At 41.7% G+C, this 19,824-nt stretch overlaps 1 protein-coding gene across 3 annotated transcripts in view; it reads left to right on the top strand.

Moving 5' to 3' along the window:
* Positions 1-19,824, top strand: part of NTN4 (netrin 4) — a 121,912-nt gene that overhangs the window by 43,645 nt on the left and 58,443 nt on the right. For all 3 annotated transcript variants that reach the window (XM_038756358.1, XM_038756357.1, XM_038756356.1), the window contains exon 3: positions 9,565-9,843. In XM_038756358.1, the coding sequence (XP_038612286.1) occupies positions 9,565-9,843 (279 nt within the window). The remainder of the gene's footprint in view (positions 1-9,564; positions 9,844-19,824) is intronic.

The following is a 19,824-nucleotide window of genomic DNA, read 5'->3' as shown; positions in this document are numbered from 1 at the left end:
AGCAGAGCAGTGGATCCTCATGTCATCCATTTCCAGTAATCTCTTCAAAAGCAAAAATTCTCTTTCGCAATCCTGTGCCCTACCTATTTATGAAAATGGAGTAGGTAGGACTCAAATGCAGACCAGACCAAGGGCATGGATGTGCATCTTTGATTCCGATGGATCCTTGTATTAAAATGGTATTAGTTAAGCGTTTACTGTATGCCAGGCCATGTACTAAGCACTAAGCTAATCAGGTTGGACACAGTCCATGTCCCACATGGGGTTCACAGTCTTAATCCTCATTTTACAGTTGGGGTAACTGAGGCACAGAAAAGTTAAGTAGCTTGCCCAAGGTCTCACAGCAGATGCGTGAGATAGCTGGGATTAAAATCCAGGTTCTCTGAATCTCAGCCCCATGCTCTTTCCACTATGCCATGCTGGTTCCTTTCTCTTAGGTTAATTGTCATGTCTCTTCAGTTACTTCAACGAAAATCACAGCAGCCATTATTTTTTGTGGATGGGATTATTCTTCTGAGGGGACAGCTAGAGGACAATTCTGCTTTGCATAAAGCCTGTTGCATTTTGGCCTTCTCTTGCCATTGTTTTTTTAAATGTTAAAGTAAAACCGTGGCACTTTTGGTTTAGAATTCCACAACAACTCCAATGTGGTGAACCTCCCTAGGTGCCTAGGAAGAAATAAGGGTTTAAATACTTTTTTTTGAGATTGCAGGATGAACAGTTCAGCATCTCGAGAGTAGGATATCCGCAAACAGAAGCTCCTGTGTTTGGGATTTTGGATGTACCTTCAACCACAACTCGAGGATTTTGGGTGTGCCTTCTACCACAATTTTGGAAAGTGCCTAATCCGATCAGCTCACAGTTTCTTTACAGGCCACAATGGGCTAAATCTGATGCTCCTAAAGGGTAGTGGCTGAGAGATAGCAGAAATGCAGTTCCTACCAAATTATTTACGTATGGAAAGAAAAGGTATTTTGGGTCAAAGCTTTCTAATTTATTAGAAAAGTTAAGCTTTAGTTTTCTTTCCCCACCTCTACCCCAATTCCTTGCATTACATTTTACAGGAGATTTAAATGCATAAATAATCTTTGGCTAGGAGATTATTCATTTTCCATGAAAAATAAGGAACTGGAAGATTCATAGTTACTAGCTCTTATATTGATTGTATATATTAGGAATCATCTGGGGAATTTATGTAAAATTCAAAATTTATCATTCCATTTTATTTATGACTCTAAGAGGATATTTTGGGACAGAACCCTTGAGCATAATAAGCTTTATATTATCATGCCGTAAATACTCATTACAATTACAGTAGTTATTTTGGGAGTGGACAATACCACTATCCTCCCTACCTCACAAGCCCATAACTTTGCCATTATCCTTGACTCAGATCTCTCATTCAACCCACGTATTCAATCTGTCACCAAGTCCTGTTGGTTCTACCTTCACATCACTAAAATTCATCCTTTCTTCACCCTCCAAACTGCTACTGTGCACTTACTTTGCAAGCACTTATAGTACCCTGCTTTAACTACAGGCCTCAGCCCCCTTGTTGACTTCTCTGCCTCCTGTCTCTCCCCACTCCAGTCCATACTTCATTCTGCTGCTACGTCTCCCCATTCCTCAAGAACCTCCCATGGTTGCCCATCCACTTACGCATCAAACAGAAACTCCTTGCCATTGGCTTTAAAACATTTGAGCAGCTTACCCACTCCTATCTTACCTCACCGATTTCCTATTACGACCCAACCTGCACGCTTCGCTCCTCCAATGACAAAGTCGATCTCGTCTGTCTTGCCTCCGACTCCTTACCTACATCCTCCCTCTGACTCCCTCTCTGAACTCCGAATTCCCTCTCTGTCCATGTTCAACAGACCACCACTCTCCCCACCTTCAAAGCCTTAGTAAAGTCACATCCGCAGGAGGCCTTCCCCGAAGAAGCCATCTTTTCCTCTACTCCGTCTCCCTTCTGTGTTGCAAATGCATTTCGATCTGTACACCTTTAGCAGTTGATATTCACCCCAGCCTTGGCCCCACAGAATTTATGTACATATCTATAATTTATTTATTTATGTATTTATATTAATGCCTGTCTCCTTCTCTACACTGTAAGGTCCTTAGGGCATGTGTACCAACTCTGTTGGAATATATAATAATAATGGCATTTGTTAACCGCTTACTATGTGCAGAGCACTGTTATAGTCTCCCAAAAGTTTAGAAGAGCTCTCTGCACACAGTAAGCGCTAAAAAAAACACCAGTTCATTGATTGATTTAGAATATTGGTGACAAAATAAATGACGTATTAGGATTCTGTTAAGATTTAATGTAGTACTGAATATATAGCTATTAAACGTATATTTATAGTTTATGAAAATACTGAAAGTAAAAATTTCTATATCAAGACAAGTTTACTAAGTATAGATATTTGTATTAGGTAGTATTTCTTCCAGGATGGTTTTCTTAGTTTACTAATATGAATGACATCAAAAAAAGGAATTGAGGATATTTGAACGCCTATTTTTGTATTTCTAGTCTAAGTGCCTCTGTGGTGCTGGCATTTCTTCAAAAATTCCAACCTATAATTTCTAACACCTCCTCTAAGGGGAAAATGTGGTTTAGTTTTCCAAACAGTTTTATAATTTCCTTTTCATCTCTTATGGTGTTGTGTTAGAAAAGCCACAGAGAGGATTGTGGTTGGGATTGTTAAGCTTCCATTTTTGGTAAATCAGAAACCCTCAGGGTTGTGTGTGGAACCTGATGTTGAGATTTGTAGGGTTCATGCTCATACCTGCCTGATTTTTTTCTCTAGGAGTACAAACAACCGGGGAGGAGGGAAAAAAACACAAAAACCTTTTGAAATGTTACTAATCATATAGACTATATTATATTCACATTCACCCACACCAAATCAGAAGTTCACAGTTTTCCCTTTGCCTTCCCATTATTTGCCCAATTCTTGGTTTTGCCATTTTTCATGGTAAAACTTCATGGTAAAATAAGTTGGGGAACTGTTAAAAAGAAACCTTTTTAAGGCATAATAAAGACTACCTGGAATATGAGCCCATAATCTTCCCCAACTCATACAGTGCCATGATGTTTAGGTCACTGTGCTGCTGGGGCAAGATCTGAAAATATGCTTCTATTTTGCAGTGCAACTCCTTGATTTTGATGCAGCTTAACTGGCACACCCGGGATGTCATTATTCTGTTCCCATTAACTGTTGGCTCCTCCCCACAGCCCCAGCTCAAATTTTCAAGACCGGACAGAAAGATCTGGAAATGTAGAACACAACAGTCATATTTTCTCTCTTTTTCTCTCTCTCTCTGTGTCTCTCTGTCTCTCTTGCTGGAGGAGGTAGGGGAGATTGGTGTTTCTAACTGGCCTGTCCAATTGAAGGCTGTCCCTTTTACAGCCCCTGGGTATTGCGATTGTGATGATGGTTTCTACTGGGGAATTGGAAGACAGCCTTTGTGGAACCCAAGCGGCGGCTTGCCAGAAGTTTGGAGCATCTGGATTGGCACGCTCTTTGTTTCCTGGCCTGGGGTAGATCCATTTCCCGGGGTATCAGATAGAGGCGTCTCCTTTCCGGAGAAAAGATTTCAAGGTTTAAATTCCTGTTGGCTTTTGTGCCTGTAGAAGCTTGCTGTCTCCCTTCCAACACGCAACTCTCGGGGCCGTGATGTCCCATCCCTGCTGATATCAGCGGGCTGATCGTGGTGTCATGCCCGTGGAACACAGTGCCACCATTCAGCTTTCACAATCTGGACTCCGGAAGGGAAAGAGCTCCTAAATTCCTTCTCGTTCTGTCCTGATCCCCCACCTCTGACCTCTGCAAACAGTGAGGCAGTGCTGGAAAAGGGCCAGGACTCAGTCAAAACAGCAGTAGAACCAGAGAGCGGTGGCAACCAACACTCAGGGGACACTCAGGGGACAAGAGGGTATGCAGGCCTGAGGAATCTGCCACAAGGTCTACTTTCAGTAAGGATAGGATTCGACTGCCCTTAGCTATTCTTCCCTCTGACCTACCATTATTGTGGTTGATAACATAAATCGGTGGCCATCTTATTCATTAATTAAGGAAGGGTTGTTTTGAAAGTCCTTGTTCTCCAACATCTTAATGAGTTTGGCAATAGTTATACCATAACTTTCAAACCCACATGCTTGCAAAAGAAATATGCGGGGCTGGGTTTTCCTTTGAAATCGGGGCTGTGCTGAATGTCGTGCTTTGTTTCCAAGTGGAAAGTGGGAAGGGAAAACCAAAGGAGGTTGATATCAAGATGGTGATAAAATCTAACTAATAAATTCTGACCTTATCTCATTAGCAACTCTCCCATCTCCTACCCATTCCTTTTTCCTTTCTCCCTGTGGGGAACACCTTCTCCATCAAGTCTGCCAAACCTTATCCCTCCCCAAGCTGAAAGTCTTCCCAAAAAATTCACCTCTTCCAAGAGGCATTCCCTAACTTATTCCCACCTCCTTAGTCATGCCATCTCATCAGCCATCTTAGCACCTGTGTGTATATGGTGGTTATTTAATTGCTTACCCCTGTGCTTTATCATTTGTATCTATGCTCCTTATTCTTTTACACATTGTATATTGGGTGATTTATATCTGCTTGTCTGCCTCCCCCATTAGATTAGAAGGTCTCCCGTTCAGGGGTTCTCTCGCTTACTTCTACCAGAGGTTCCCAAATGCCTCTGTCAGAGCTCTGCACCCAGGATGGTACTCAATAATGCTGTTAATGATTCTGATCCCTTGCTCTCCCCACTCCTTCACGTCTGACAAACCACCCCTCTCCCTACTTTCAAAGCCCCATTAAAATCAAATCTCCAAGATTGGCCAGGAGAAGCAGCATTGCCTAGTGGTTAGAACAAGCGCCTGGGAGTCAGAAGGACTCTTGTCTGCTGTATAACCTTGGACAAGTCACTGAACTTCTCTGTTTCAATTTCTTTATCTGTAAAATGGTGATTACGATTGTCAGTCCCAAGTGGGACATAGACTGTTCAACCTGTTCAACTTGTATCTACCCTAGGACTTGGAACAGTGCTTGACATATAGTAAGCACTGAGCAAATACGATTTTTTAAAAAAGGGGGCCTTCCTTGACTAAGCTCTTCCTTCTGCATCACAATATAATAATAATAATAATATTGGTACTTGTTAAGCACTTATTATATGCCAATCACTATTGTAGGCCCAGAGAAGTTAAGTGACTTGTCCAAGGTCACAGAGCAGATATGTGTTGGAGCCAGTATTAGAACCCAGGTCCTTCTGACTTGCAGGCCTGTGCTCTGTCCACTAAACCACGCTGCTTCTCTAGTATTTTCACTTGGGTCTATACCCCTTAAGCACTTTGATGTTCACCCCTCCCTAGGCTCACAGCATTTATGTACATACCCACTTATAATGTATTTTAATGTCTGTCTGCCCCTCTAATTTGTAAGCTCCTTTTGGGCAGGGAAAGTGACTACCTTCTCTTATTGTACTTAGTGCAGTGCTGTGCACACGGAAAACACTCGTTAAATACCAATGATGGATTGATGATAAAAGTGCTAAGATTCTGTTAAAACAACAAAACTCAACTTCTCGTGCAGATTTCACCTCCACAGACCTCTGCACATGTATACCAGCAAAACGTCAAAGGCTTTTTAATTAGGAAGCTCATTGTATTGGAATGCCTCCTTGTGAATAGGATGGCCTATTTACAATAAGTTCCATTTAAGGACTCATTGATTTTTATTGGAGTGAATAGCTGAAATGGTCACCTTACATAATAAAATCATGCCTCGCTTTTTGCTAATTAGTCTCAAAATAATGCACTGTTTTTCTAAAGTGGATCCCTCAGCGCTGTGGGTGGCAAACTTGAACTAACTATGCATCCCCTGTGCTAGAGAATAAGGGGTATTGTTTTCTCCATTTCGCAGAATGGGATATTGAGTCAGGCAGGGGAAAAAAAAGACTTTCCCAAGAATTGGTAATGGATCAGATGGAGAACAGGGAATATGTTCAGCGCTTAGAACAGTGCTTTGCACATAGTAAGCGCTTAATAAATGCCATTATAAAATATGGGCCACTCTCAATTATTCAGTTAATCTATCAGTCATGTTTACTGAGCGCTCACTATGTGCAGAGTGCTGTCCTAAGAGCTAGGGAGGGTACAACAGAATTAGTAGACTTGTTCCCTGCCCCGAACGAGCTTACAGTCTAGAGGATTGATTATCTGTTATTTTAAAATGATCAGGCATTCCTCTTCTCCACATCCTCCATACTGCTTGCCCTTTGACCTTCCCGCATCTTATTGACCCTTCTACCAGGGAAAGTCAGGAGAAGGGAGAGAAGGAACAATTCAAACGAGTCAGTTTGGCTCCATATTAATCAAACTGGTAAAAAGTCTGTTGGGAGGAGGTTGAAACTATTCATTAAAATAGGCATCCACAACCCAATGTAGGCACGTTGGATGGGGGCATGCCAGAGTCCGATATACATACCAGGGGAAGGCCCGTTCCCCAGAGGCCTGGGTTTTTGCCATCGCCTTCACTTACCTACTACCTTTCTGATTGTTAAAAATGTAGAGAGAACAGCATTAACCCACTTACTGAGGAACAGAGCTTATCTAAAAATCGAAAAGATCTTGATCTTTCCAATGTATAGCTTCAGATGATAGTGCAGAATAGAAGACCTAGTGTACTACTGGGCACTCAATAAGGATTTGATGACCATTTTATAAGATGTAGTTATTTTATATTAATGGTTTTTGAGTGTTTAATGTGTGCATGACACTGAACAAGGTACTGAACAAGGCTTGAGAGTCTAATCCAAGAAAGGACACCTAAGATGCATCTATTGGAAATCAATCAATCAATCAATCGTATTTATTGAGCGCTTACTGTGTGCAGAGCACTGTACTAAGCGCTTGGGAAGTACAAGCTGACAACATATAGAGACAGTCCCTACCCAACAGTGGGCTCACAGTCTAGAAGGGGGAGACAGAGAACAAAACCAAACATATTAACAAAATAAAATAAATAGAATCGATATGTACAAGTAAAATAAGGAAAGGACTCAAGCACAACAGACCAGCACTGTGGGATTGATCAGTGAAACAAGACATGATGACTATGTCTACATGAGTCAAGTCGAGTCGAAAAGGATGAAAAGAAACTGGCTGTTTCGTAGCAGTGCTAATGTTATCAACCTTATTCTCAAGTGAAACTTAAAGGGGGTTGGAAACTAAAGGTTTTTATCCAGATGGGTGTGGCTTGAAGAAACGAGGCTGCAGGTCCATGTCGGTGTATTTTCCACTGTCCCTCCCAAATAGCCTTGGAGTCCACAGGAATGTCCATGGCTACCTGCAGGAATCCTGAAGGCCCCGCACTCCTCCCATCCTCCCACTGGCAGCCCACCTAGCATAGTAATGATAATGATAATTGTGATATTTGTTAAGCACTTACTATGTGCCAGGCACTGTACTGAGCATTAGAGGGGGATACAAGCAAATCAGGTTGGACTCAGTCCCTGTCCCACATGGGGCTCACAGTCTTAATCCTCATTTTACAGATGAGGTAACTGAGGCCCAGAGAAGCGAAGTGACTGGCCCAAGACCACATAGCAGACACATGGCAGAGTTGGGATTAGAACCCAGGACCTTCTGAACCCCAGGCCGGTGCTGTGTCCACTAAGCCACATTGCTTCTGCCCTGTATCCATCCCAGCAGCACTAGGATAGAGGGATCAGGAATCTAGGGGTGGAAAGGCCTGGAATGATCTCTGTCTTGCAGATGGACATGACATCCATACAGCTCATGGCAGACTAGAGGCAGAATTAGCGGTATGTGACTCTACCAATGCTTATTTTGTCTCCACAGCTCACACACAGCACATGTTAATCGAGCTCAGTGAAGACTCAAGAGCAGAAACAACATTTGCTATTGAAACATTCTCTCCCAAATTATTTTCTCCTAGTGTAAACACATCCATACAGTATGGCATTTTTCATCCAGCACTCGCTATAGAATGCTTTATAAGGTTTTCTTTATTTAAGCCACTTTGGTATTTCTGCCATCATTAATAATAAACATTAGTGGAACCACATCCTCCAGCCAAATTCTCCTTCTAGTTGGCTTACATCTACCTAACAAGCAGATGTAACATAAGCAGGAGGAAAAATGGGAGTGTACTTAAGGAATTCAAGGAGCTCTGCCCCTCCTATTTTACCTCGCTGATTTCCTACAGCCCAGGAGTGTGCAGGCTGGGCTCGAGAAGGAGAGAAGGGAGGTGAGGTAGGTGGGGGTGAGGTGATGGAGAGCATCCCTTCTCTCCCTCCTGCATCACCTTTGCACTTGGATCTGTGTCCTGGAAGCACCTGATATTCACTCCACCCTCAGCACCACAGCACCTATGTACATATTACTCTACCATATCCCCTATCTGTATTTATTTCAATATAAATACAGATACTCTGCACACAGTGGCACTCAATAATTATCACTGATCAATTGATTGAAGTAGGTGACCACAGGGAGGTGAAAGTTTTTGCCCGATTGTTTCAGAAGCCTTCTCAGAAGTGGAGCTTGAAAAATAATCGGGAGGAATAAAGAGACAATAAAGGCAGGTAGTGGGAAATGGTTTATCTGCCTATTGAAATTAAGGCAAAGCTTTATCTAGAAAGCTGTTTTAAATTTAAACTTTACCCTTGTCTTCAAGATTAGTAGGTCTGCAATACTCTTTTTAACTCCTAAACATCAAGCGCCCAGTAAAAATTACGAATTACTTGGGTAATGATTTGGATAGATAAGTGAAGACTGTGAACACACTGTTGGGTAGGGACTGTCTCTATATGTTGCCAACTTGTACTTCCCAAGCGCTTAGTACAGTGCTCTGCACACAGTAAGCGCTCAATAAATACGATTGATTGATTGATTGAAGAAAACTCAAGCATAAGAATGATGGGTACCCATGACCCAACACTGGATGAAATCGTTCCTCAGCCACAAAACATCCTGTTCTCTGACTTGAAGAAATGAGAGTGAGTGAGAGATAGAGTGTGAGAGAGAGAGCTTGTGAGTGAGAGTGAGAGAGTGTGTACTTTCTTCATTTTTTTTAGTGAGAGATAGTGAGAGTGAGAGAGAGAGTGTGTACTTTCTTCATTATTTTTTTGAAATCCTTGTAAAATTTGGCTACTCTTTAAAATAACAAAGGGCTGCCCTTTACTTCTCTGGGTCTCAGTTACCTCATCTGTAAAATGGGGATTCATTCATTCATTCAATCATATTTATTGAGCGCTTACTGTGTGCAGAGCACTATACTAAGCGCTTGGAAAGTTCAACGCAGCAATAGAGACAATCCCTGCCCACAACATGCTGACAGTCTAGAGGGATTAAGAGTGTGAGCCCCATGTGGGACAGGGACTGTGTCCAATCTGATTAACTTGTATCTACCCCAGCGCTTAGAATGCTGCTTGGCACATAGTAAGTGCTTAACAACTACCATCACATTTATAATCACGTTTTCTGTTCTTCACTCAGTTTTCCCTCTCTCTGCTTTTTTTTTTTTTTTACAACAGGTTATATACAGGGCTTTGTCACTGCCGTATACCTCTGAAGATCCTTACAGCCCCAAAGCTCAGGAGCAGCTGAAGATCACCAACCTCCGGGTTCAGCTGCTGAAACGGCAACACTGTCCCTGCCAAGGCAACGACCTCAACGCGAAGCCTCAGCATTTCACACACTATGCCATCTATGACTTCATTGTCAAGGGCAGTTGCTTCTGCAATGGCCATGCAGATCACTGTGCACCTGTTGATGGCTTCAAACCGGTCAAAGCAGCAGGAACCCACCATGTGGTATGTAAACCGGGGTTGCCTTCATTGGCAAAGACAAAAGGGGGTGGGTTCTCTAGCATTACTGGCATTTGTATGAATTCCTCCCACGCAGTCCCTGGCCGCTAGCAACTTTTCCATATCCTCCCCCACCAAAAGCAGCATTGTATACCTTCTGCTCGCACATCTGACTTCAATTTACACTTCGCAATGGAGATCTAGATATTGGGGCCTGCAGAGTCATTCAGTCATTCAATTGTCTTTATTGAGTGCTTACTGTGTGCAGAGCACTGTACTAAGCACTTGGGAAGTGCAAATCGGCAACATAGAGTGGCGGTCCCTACCCAACAACGGGCTCACAGTCTAGAAGGGGGAGACAGACAACAAAACAAGGTAAGATGATAGGACGGGGTGACCAGCTTCAGCAGCAAGCGCAGGTCGTAGCATGAATTTAATGAGCCCTTTAGCAAGCCCACAGAAGCCAGCCCAGACAGAAAAAAAGCAGGCCATTTTTTTGGCAGAACTTCAAAGTCAATAATTGATCTTTAATTTTATTCCCAGTGTAATGGGCTGCCAGTTCAGTCCAATGAAAAATGGCCTGAAGGAGAAGGAGTGAAGAAACAGGAAAATGAGTACTCTGACTTGATAACATGTTTATGTGCTGTATTGATTTTCTGAATTGTAAATATATGGGTTTGCATATTTAAATAGTTTTCTCTTCTCTTACAAGACTGTTCACCGTAATGTTCCATTTAAAGCAACAGCTCTTAATTTCGTCTTTCTTGGGACCAAATGGCATTGAGCATCCCTAAAGAAGATTTTCCAAATCAAGTTTACATCTTCTGCTGTACCCTAGAACACACTCTTGATACCTGGATACCTTTGATACTCTTGTGTCTTAATTCCAATCAGCAACAAACAAATCCAGAGATAAAGAATTACTCTCTTGTGACCTAACCCTTGTGATGCTGTTGATGTACTTAGGGTATTATAATGGAAAAGAATTTCTCCAAAGTCACTATCCTAGCACCGAGAAAGCTCTTGTCTCTTGCCTTAACAGGACTGTAATTTCAGACAAAACGCAGCCTCAGTCGTGGTTGTTCCATTGGCCATGTTGATATCTGGACTGATGATATATAAATAGTCATATAAGTCATACTCTCCCTAGGATTAATAATAATGATGATGGTATTTGTTAAGTGCTTACCATGTGCCAGGCACTGTACTAAGCACTGGAGTGGATACAAGGTAATTAGGTTGGATATAGTCCCTGTTCCACATGGGGGTCCACGGTCTTAACCCCATTTTACAGATGAAGTAACTGAAGTACAGAAAAGTGAAGTGACTTGCCCAAGTCACCGACAAGTGATGGAGACAGGATTAGAACCCATGACCTTCTGACTCTCAGCCAATGCTCTATCCACTATGCCATGCCACTTCTCTAACCTTTGGTATCAGAAGAAAACTGCATGGGGCAAAGCGTACAGCTACCTATTCAGTTCAACAAGAAGACCAACATTTTCCCCAGTTTCCTGTCCTTAACCCAGGTCAAAGTTTTGACACACTCTTCATAATAATAATAATAATAATCGTGTGTTTTGTTAAGTGCTTACTATGTGCCAGGCACTGTATTAAGTGCTAGGGGGAATACAAGCAAATCATGTTGGACACAGTCCCTGTCCCACGTTGGTCTCACAGTCTTAATTTCCATTTTAAAGATGAGGTAACTGAGGCACAGAGAAGTGAAGTGACCTGCCCAAGGTCACACAGCAGACGAGTGGAGGTGTCAGAATTAGAACCCATGACCACCTAACTCTGAGGCCATGCTCTATGCACTAGGCCATGCTGCTTCTGCCCTGGTGTATTATCACATCAAATTTCAGGTGGCCTTACCTTAGCCAGTGGAAATCATGCCCTGAGTGAATAGCGAATGATGCCAAATAAACAGTAAAAGATAGGTGATCAAACTGTCAGAGGTCCCATAATTCAGTTTTCTCTTCCTGTATTCGCAAGAAGTTGTGGCCTGTTCTTTTAGTGGAAGGTTTCAGAAAAACTGTTTCTTCAGCTATAGACATTCTGATGAAATTCCAAACATTCAAAAAACAATCAGAATACTATATCTCTGCCTCATCATTCCTCCAGTTCTTTAACTGTACCCCCAAACCTCAAAAGCTACCTGCTTCATCCCTTTTGTTACTTTCTCTGGCTTGGGTCGAGGAAGGGGGAATGGAGTCAATTTCAGAATCTCATTTTTGCGTGCCTGCTCCAATGTCCCAGATACAACAGTAATAAATACTTTTAGAATTAAGGAATTAAACATAGAAACAAGGAACTGTCTGTCTAGAGATAGGTTAACCAGAAACTCAGCAAGTGGGATGCGCTATTCAAGATTATGATGGTATCTTGATGCCATACTTCTCCATCTAGTAGCCGCTGCCTCAACAGGGATAGGCTGGAGAGAATATCAACACTAAGCCTTACTTTGAGCATGGTCAGAGTCCATTCTTGGACTAATCTCCCAAGAATTCTAGTTCAGCAAGGAAATCTGGGACATTTATCATATTCCAGAAAGGTCACCCAGGAATCGGAAAATTCTGGAACAGTCCCATACTATTTTGGATCCAGGGTTATGGTCTTAGAAGAGATACTCTTCAAACAGGACCGCACCTAAACCACAAAGGGATATATCTACTTATGAAGGTCTCCAGAAAAATGATTCCACAAAAGTCCTCAGGAGCCCCTGGTCTCAGGAAGTTCCTCTTTCTATCCAATTCGGTTACCTGTTGCCTTAATTTGAGCCCTTCCTTCCAATTTATTGTCAACAGAGATGGAGAACAACCTCCACCTAGTTCCATATCATCACTCCTGTTATTGAAAGCTGTGAATAACCAATCAGTAGTATTTGTTGAGCACTTACTCTGTGCAGAGCATTGTACCAAGCACTTGGTAGAGTACAGTAGAGTTAATCAACATGATCCCTGTCTCAAAGACTTTAAAATCTAGTGAGGGACATACACACTAAAATAAATTGCAGGTAGGGGAAGCAATAGTCTAAAAATGTTTGTATATAGGTGCTGCAGTTGTTCTGGTATATGTATAGAGTTTTCTTGGTAAAGATATGGAAGTGGTTTACTATTGCCTTCTTCACCGCAGTAAAAACTTGAGTCTCTGCTGTTGTCTTTGATAATGTTTTGATCACTTGTTCATCTGCCTTTGACTCTTTCCCATACCTCTGCTACCTAGCATAGGTGAATCAACTTGGACGCTTTGGCTTAGACCTTTCCATTATGGGTAGCCTCTAAGCTTCATCAGCGTACGCAAACTCTCCTGCCACAATAAGGCGTCGATTCATAGGAGAGAGAAAAAGCTCACTGTACAAGTCCACAAATCCTCCGTGCTGCAGTCATTTGTTCGTTAAAACAAAATGCCAAGTTCTCTTTCCATTGTTATTTTGGGAAGCTCTCTAGTTTCAGCCAGGAGGTTGGGGTTGTGATAACCCTGCATATGTGGTTTTGAAAACATTTTCCAATAACCTAACCTCTTAGCGTTAGCATCTGAGGGAGGAATGTTCAGGCCTCCACCACAGTTTGGCAATTGATTTTGGACATTTCATCCCTTCCCTCCCACTCCCGCTTCTCACCTCAAGTGTCTTAGTAGTTGCGAGTTGGCAAAATACAGAACTATAGAAGCATCTGAATCCAGCTGGAACAGGGAAGCTTGACTGAGCTAGAAGTAATAGTTGTAGTAGTGATAGTATTTATTAAACTTTGAGCATAATAAAAGGATATGAGGATAGTAAAAGGATATGAATTCTTTACCCTTATTAAAAAGCTCAGCAGGTGCACCAGAATCCCGTAGTTCCATCCAATTACGTGTCTACAACAGGGGTTTGTAAAACTAAAAATAATCTGAGCAGGTATCCCTCGTTGCTTAATAGCTATTGCAGTCCTGGCCTTATTTTCAATGCAATGGAAGGTCATTGGTCACATCACTGTTTAAGGTGATAAAATCTCAGTTTAACGATGAGAATGCTAGGTTGAGCTCATGGAGGCAAGGCCTAAGGTTTGGGGTGTAGCTGCCCTGGGTGTGCCTCCTGATAGGTTTAGGTATCCTTGCAAATTGACAGCTAATGCCACAGAGATGCTGGAGGCCTAATCATCTCCCACCAGAGCACTATACTGCCTAGACTCTGCAAAAGCCACCCAGGATGTCACTGGGATGGGGAGGTGAAATTGTCTGAAATTTTGTTGCTCCTCTGCAGATTGTAAGATCCTCATAGGCTGGGTCTACCAACACTACTGTACTATACTTTCCCAAGCACTTAGTACAGAGTTCTGTATGAAGTAAGTGCTCAGTAGATATCACTGATCGATGGCTACCATTGTGAGCTTTGGCTCAGCAGAGACATTCAACTTCCAGGGCAACAATGTGATTAAAACGGAACTTTCCACTGAAGAATTAATTTCAGAAATATAATCATTTGATTCCGATCTGATGTGAGTGAAGTATCATCTTGTGAATCATCTAATGAGTTCAAGCTTTGGAGACAACCAAGATGGATACTTAATTTTTTCCTTTTTTTTTAAATGAAGAAGGTGTTTGTGAGACTAGGTGGTGAAATGTATATTTGAATTAAGACCCCAAATTCCAAATGTCCAACAAGGGTAAAAACCTCTCCTCATGCCTGAGGAAAGTAGCACTTGGAACAGTGCCCCAGCGCTTAGAACAGTGCTTTGCACCTAGTAAGCGCTTAATAAATGCCATCATTATTATTAGAGTAGCGTAGGTGACTTCTTGGGAAAATTTTAACAATCACTGGTACTTATTGAGCATTTACTATTGAACTACTAAGTGGTTAGGATAGTGCAATGCAACAGAATTAGCAGACACATTCCCTTCCCATAATGAGCTTACGTCTAGAGGACTGTAATCTTATATAATCTTAATCATATGGTGTCCGGATTTTGCGTGCATATGGCTCACATAAGTGGGGGCAGTTCCTTTCATTTCCTCGATTTTTCTTTTTGGTCTAAATTGCAGGGCAGGGACACTCAAACTGGAAGCAAGTCAGTATCGATCTGGAAATGGCTGGAACCTGTAAGACAGCAAGCGTAGTTTCTCTTCTTATTTTTTTATCTTTTTTCTGCCTCTTCAGTTTCAGGTTTTGCCTGGCTCATCACTACCACCCTCATGGCCACTGAGGGCCAAACCACGACACATGCCTAATGCTGCCGTGACAATCTGGTGGGCAGCTGAAACAGACAGTGATGGTGATTGGCTTACCACCATTTGGAAGGGAACATGGGTCCCGTTGTGGGTCTTTTTTAAATATATTTAATCAATCCATAGTGTGTATTGAGCACTTATTGTGTGCTGGGCCCTGTAATATGTGCTTGAGCGAGTTCATCATCGTCAATGGTGAGGCTGTGGTAGTGAGGGGGCAGGCTTTTGGTGAAGGTGGGGGTGCCGCCAGATGATGAAGTGTACCTCTGGCCCACAGCCCTAGGTCTTCAGGGAAGAGTGAAGTGGGGGTGCGGGGCTGTGGCAACCGGACACAGCTGACAGCAGGGGTGGAGCAGGGCAAAGGAGGTCCAACTCGGTCCCAAATGGCGACTGGTCTCTCAGACCGCTGAGAGACCTCTTATCCCTCCACCTCCAGTCCCGCAACCGATCTTCAGGCACTCCCGCAGTCCCAGCCAGTCCCAGAAGGCCCATTTAGGGACTGTTTCTTCTACTCAAACTAAGTCAGGCAACTTCTGGTTTACTTCCAGCACTGCAGGGCAGATTAGAGAGTAAACAGGGAGGGCCTGCTGAGAGAGAGGTGATTTCAGAAGGGCTTTGGAAAGGGGGAGAGCTGTGGCCTGTTGATTTTTAAGGGAGTGAGAGTTCCAGACCAAAGGAAAGGTGGGAGCAAGAGGTTAGCAGCAAGAGAGGTGAGGACGAGGCACAGTAGGTTAATTTGAGAGGAACAAGGAGTTTGAGCTGAGGTGGAGTGGGAGAGTGAATAAGTAGGATGGAGAAAACTGATTGAGGGCCTTCTTAGCCAATAGCCCAGAATTTCAGCTTGATTCAGAGAGCAGTGTTTAACTACTGGAAGTTCTGGAGGAGTGTAAAGATGTTTTAGAAAATGAATCCTGGTAGAAAAATGAAGTATGGACTGGAGAAGGGACAGAGTATTGATGCAGGGGGAAGAGAGAGGGAGGGCATAATTTAGGGGAGATCAGCTGACTATTATTTATTTCCTAGATAGTTTTTGTTTACCATTGTGGAACAAAGGGTGTTCCTGAAAAAGTGAGGAATGAAGAAAAGTGCTTAATGTGATCATTAGCGATTAGCTTGTTGACTTTGCCGTTTTTTAAAGAAAAACACTTTCCAAGTGTCCATGATTTGAAGTTATGGGATTTTTTTAAAATGCTTCCTTTGATTGGGCTGACCATTTTGGCAGAGTGATAAGGAATGACCATCAGTTGGATGAATTTCTAAATATTGGCAGTTCTTTTAAATAATATTCAGTTCCTAGTTTAAATTGTTTCTCCAATGCTCTAAAAAAAAACAATTCCACCATTCAACATTAAATCAATTTCATGCCTAATTAAAGGTGAAAAATGAACTTTACAATTTACATATTGCATTTTACAATAAGGTCACTCCTACAGACTGGAACCGTGACTATGCCAAGGGTCCGTGATTCAGTTCCACTGAACCTAATCCCATCAAGTTCTTTGCATTACAATGAGAGAGGATTAAAAGATTTCCCAGGAAATGAAACTGTTATCAATACAAACTTGACGTATGTGTGTGAGAAAGCAAAGTGACTGCAGTGCTTTTTAGTGCTAAATAATGGACATACATAGTAAAGTATACAACATTGTAATTTTAGAATGAAATTCCAACAAAAACATGCCTACCTGCCTTAATGACCATGCCCCAGATCTATAGATCTGTGCACAACAATGGTATCTGTGCAATAAAGAGATCTTCATAGCAAAGTTGGGTATAATATAGTTCTTTCACATGAAAGAGACTCTGGAAAAAGTGTGAATAACAAGTGGTAGGGAGCAGCTTTAAAGCTCTTTCTTGCTGCAGTTGACTGTTAGAAGTGTGATCCTTCTCTATATAGTTTAAGCAGTCCACAAGATCATTTTACCAGACTATTCCCATGCAACCATAACTACTGGAATGCTTTTTCCAAAAAGCTGCAAAGGAGTGCCAAGACTCTCACCCCCTGGATAAATCAGTAAACACAGAGGGAGGAGGGAAATGCACAATTCAGTTCCATAAATTCTTGACTGCTAAATTTTCTTACAGTAAAACTAAGTGACTAGGTGCTGCGAAACACAGCTATATCCAGACATTTTTGTTCTCACTGACTGTCCTTGATTCCTCGGCCTTCTCCTTCCCCACATTTCCTTTCCCCCTTCCCTTCTCCTTCAAATATTTGGCTGGGAATGGGGGTTTTTTAGCATGAATGAACGCTCCCCCTTCTTTCCCCTGTGTGTCCTTGAGTTCACATGCACCCTGTCTGCTTGGTGCTTCTTCTACAGGACCACCCCTTAATGGGACAGCCAGATCCTGGGATGGGTGGGAGGGAAGGAAGACTTCTGGTGGTAGAGGGATTGAGCAGGGTGGGGGGTGTCTTCACTCTCCTACACCCCAGGAGGCATTGCTGTTTCCATTTCAGATGTACCTTGGCTTCTTGGCAGAGCAGAAGAGGTATTTTTCTAATTGCAGAAGCCACAGTCCCAATAGCCTAAGTCCGGAGTTGGTGAAACCTACCCCGAAGCCCCCTTCTTTCATCCAAGCCCCAGTTGGGCTTGTCCATTAACAGTCTTCCTTCCCAGAAATGGATGAAAAAACTCATTGGTGTGTTTTTATTAGGGACTGCATCTGCCTAGAAAGTGAATGGAGAGGTAATCAATAGTTGCATTTATTCATTCAGTAAGTCATTCAAATGTCTTTACTGAGCGCTTACTGTGTGCAGAGCACTGTACGAAGCGCTTAGGAAGTACAAATCGGCAACATATGGAGATGGTCCCTACCCAACAATGGGCTCACTGAATGTTTGCTGTTGGTGGAGAACTGTACTAAGCGCTTGCACGCAAGAGGTGCATACATGATCATTTATTGCTCTTGAGGTAAAATACTTCACACTGAAAAGCAGCATGGCCCAGTGGAAAGAGCATAGGCCTGAGAGTCAGAGGACCCGAGTTCTAATCCCAGTTCCTACATATAGCTGCTGCGTGACCTTGAGCAAGTCACTTAATTTTCCCTTTCCTGTTACCTCATCTGTAAAATGGGAATTAAGACTGTGAGCCTCATGTGGGGCATGGACTCTGTCCAATGTGATTATCCTGTATCTACTCCAGAGCTTAGTACAGTTCCTGCAACATAGTAAGCACTTAATAAATACCAATAAATAAATAGATAAAGACATTTTTATCTGGCTTAAAGTATGTAGATTCTTTAGTTTAACCTAAATTCATCATTTTCCTATGTCCATATGGGTTTATTGTCAGGGGAAAAGATATATATATATATAAATTCAATAGCAAATATATCTCTGTATGTGTATGTGTACATATACAGAGATATATTTGCTAATGAATTTTTATGCTTATAATTATTTAAAAAGCCAGGAGAAAGCAAGACATGGGAACATGGAAAGCAAGCCTGCAGAAAAATATAAATTTAAAATGTTTTAACTACTGTCAAGACTTAAGGAAATTTCAAGTGGAATGACAGTACCCACAGAGACCACATTTTCAAAGTGGCATAAAGTGTTTTCAGAGTATTGTGACTCATTTAAATTCCAAAATTTGTTTTTTGCCAAGGGTGATTCATCTGTATTGCTTTTCTGATACTCTTAGTAATCGATCATGTCTGTTGTATCACACTCCTTGCTGAGAAGAGAAGCTAAGTTGCTTTGTAAATAGCTGTTTCTGTGCTTCTTTATTAAGTGCACTCTATAGACATTTTAAAACAAGGAATCCCATTTTCCCTTTCTAGAGTTGTTAAAAAAGAAGTCATCTAGTTAATAACATAATAATATATCTGAAGAAAAGCAAGACATAGAAAAATCACTTTTGGCATTCATCAGTCGGAAATCATTTAAAAATATGAATACCTAGGAATTTCCTGGAAGGATAACATTTAGCTTCAGGACTTAGTGATTTGAATTTATTCTATAAAAGACAATTTTTTTCAGTATCTAGAATGTGCCAATTGCTGTGTTCTCTAGCTATATGCAGGTAATTTATACTCATTGGAACTATCCTAAGGCTGTATTCTTGTCAAGAAATTATATTGGGTTAGAAACACAAAGTTATTTTTTAATAAGCTGGTCTTTCTTTCTTGGTCTTTATTCCCTACGAATATACAAAGTAATGAAGAAATGTGTTTTACAAGATTCACCGAGAAACAAGCAAATTCGCAATATGAAAAGAAGCATTTGAATGTATTAATTCAATTACAAAAGGCTATGGAAGAAAACATGTCCTAGCAACTGGCTTCTTGTATAGTAAATCAGTGGTTCATTTATCTTAAACAAGTCAACTTTTGTAAAACTACTTGAATGCCGAGTGACAGTCTAACAGACTATCAAGAAAGAAAGAAAACAATGGGAAACGTGAACTAGATAGTAAAAAAAGAAATGTGAGAATACAAAATAGTCTGTAACAAGGACTTTTTCTTTAAGTCAACCCAAAGCTATGGAGGACATATTGAGCCGTGGACTTCAACAGAAACATGTACTTAGAAACTTTCCACAAGAATTCTAGTGGAAACCATATAACTCTGTCCTCTTTTCCCTCATCTTCCACCCCGTCTCTGCCTTTCTACTGAATAATTCTTTTTAAAACCCTTCTAATTGCTAAAGACATTGAAAATAAAAACAGGAAACACCCTGCCCCCCACCAACCGTCCTGTCCAGTGAATATTTTTTACAAAATGAGCTATACTAGATTTTTCTGAACTTCTCTCCATTTTCCAGATTGTCACATTAGTGGC

The sequence above is a fragment of the Tachyglossus aculeatus genome, chromosome 14 (assembly GCF_015852505.1).
Source record: "Tachyglossus aculeatus isolate mTacAcu1 chromosome 14, mTacAcu1.pri, whole genome shotgun sequence".
Lineage (NCBI taxonomy): Eukaryota > Metazoa > Chordata > Mammalia > Monotremata > Tachyglossidae > Tachyglossus > Tachyglossus aculeatus.
Note: the sequence above shows the minus strand (reverse complement) of the source record. Positions and strands in the feature narration are given on the sequence as shown.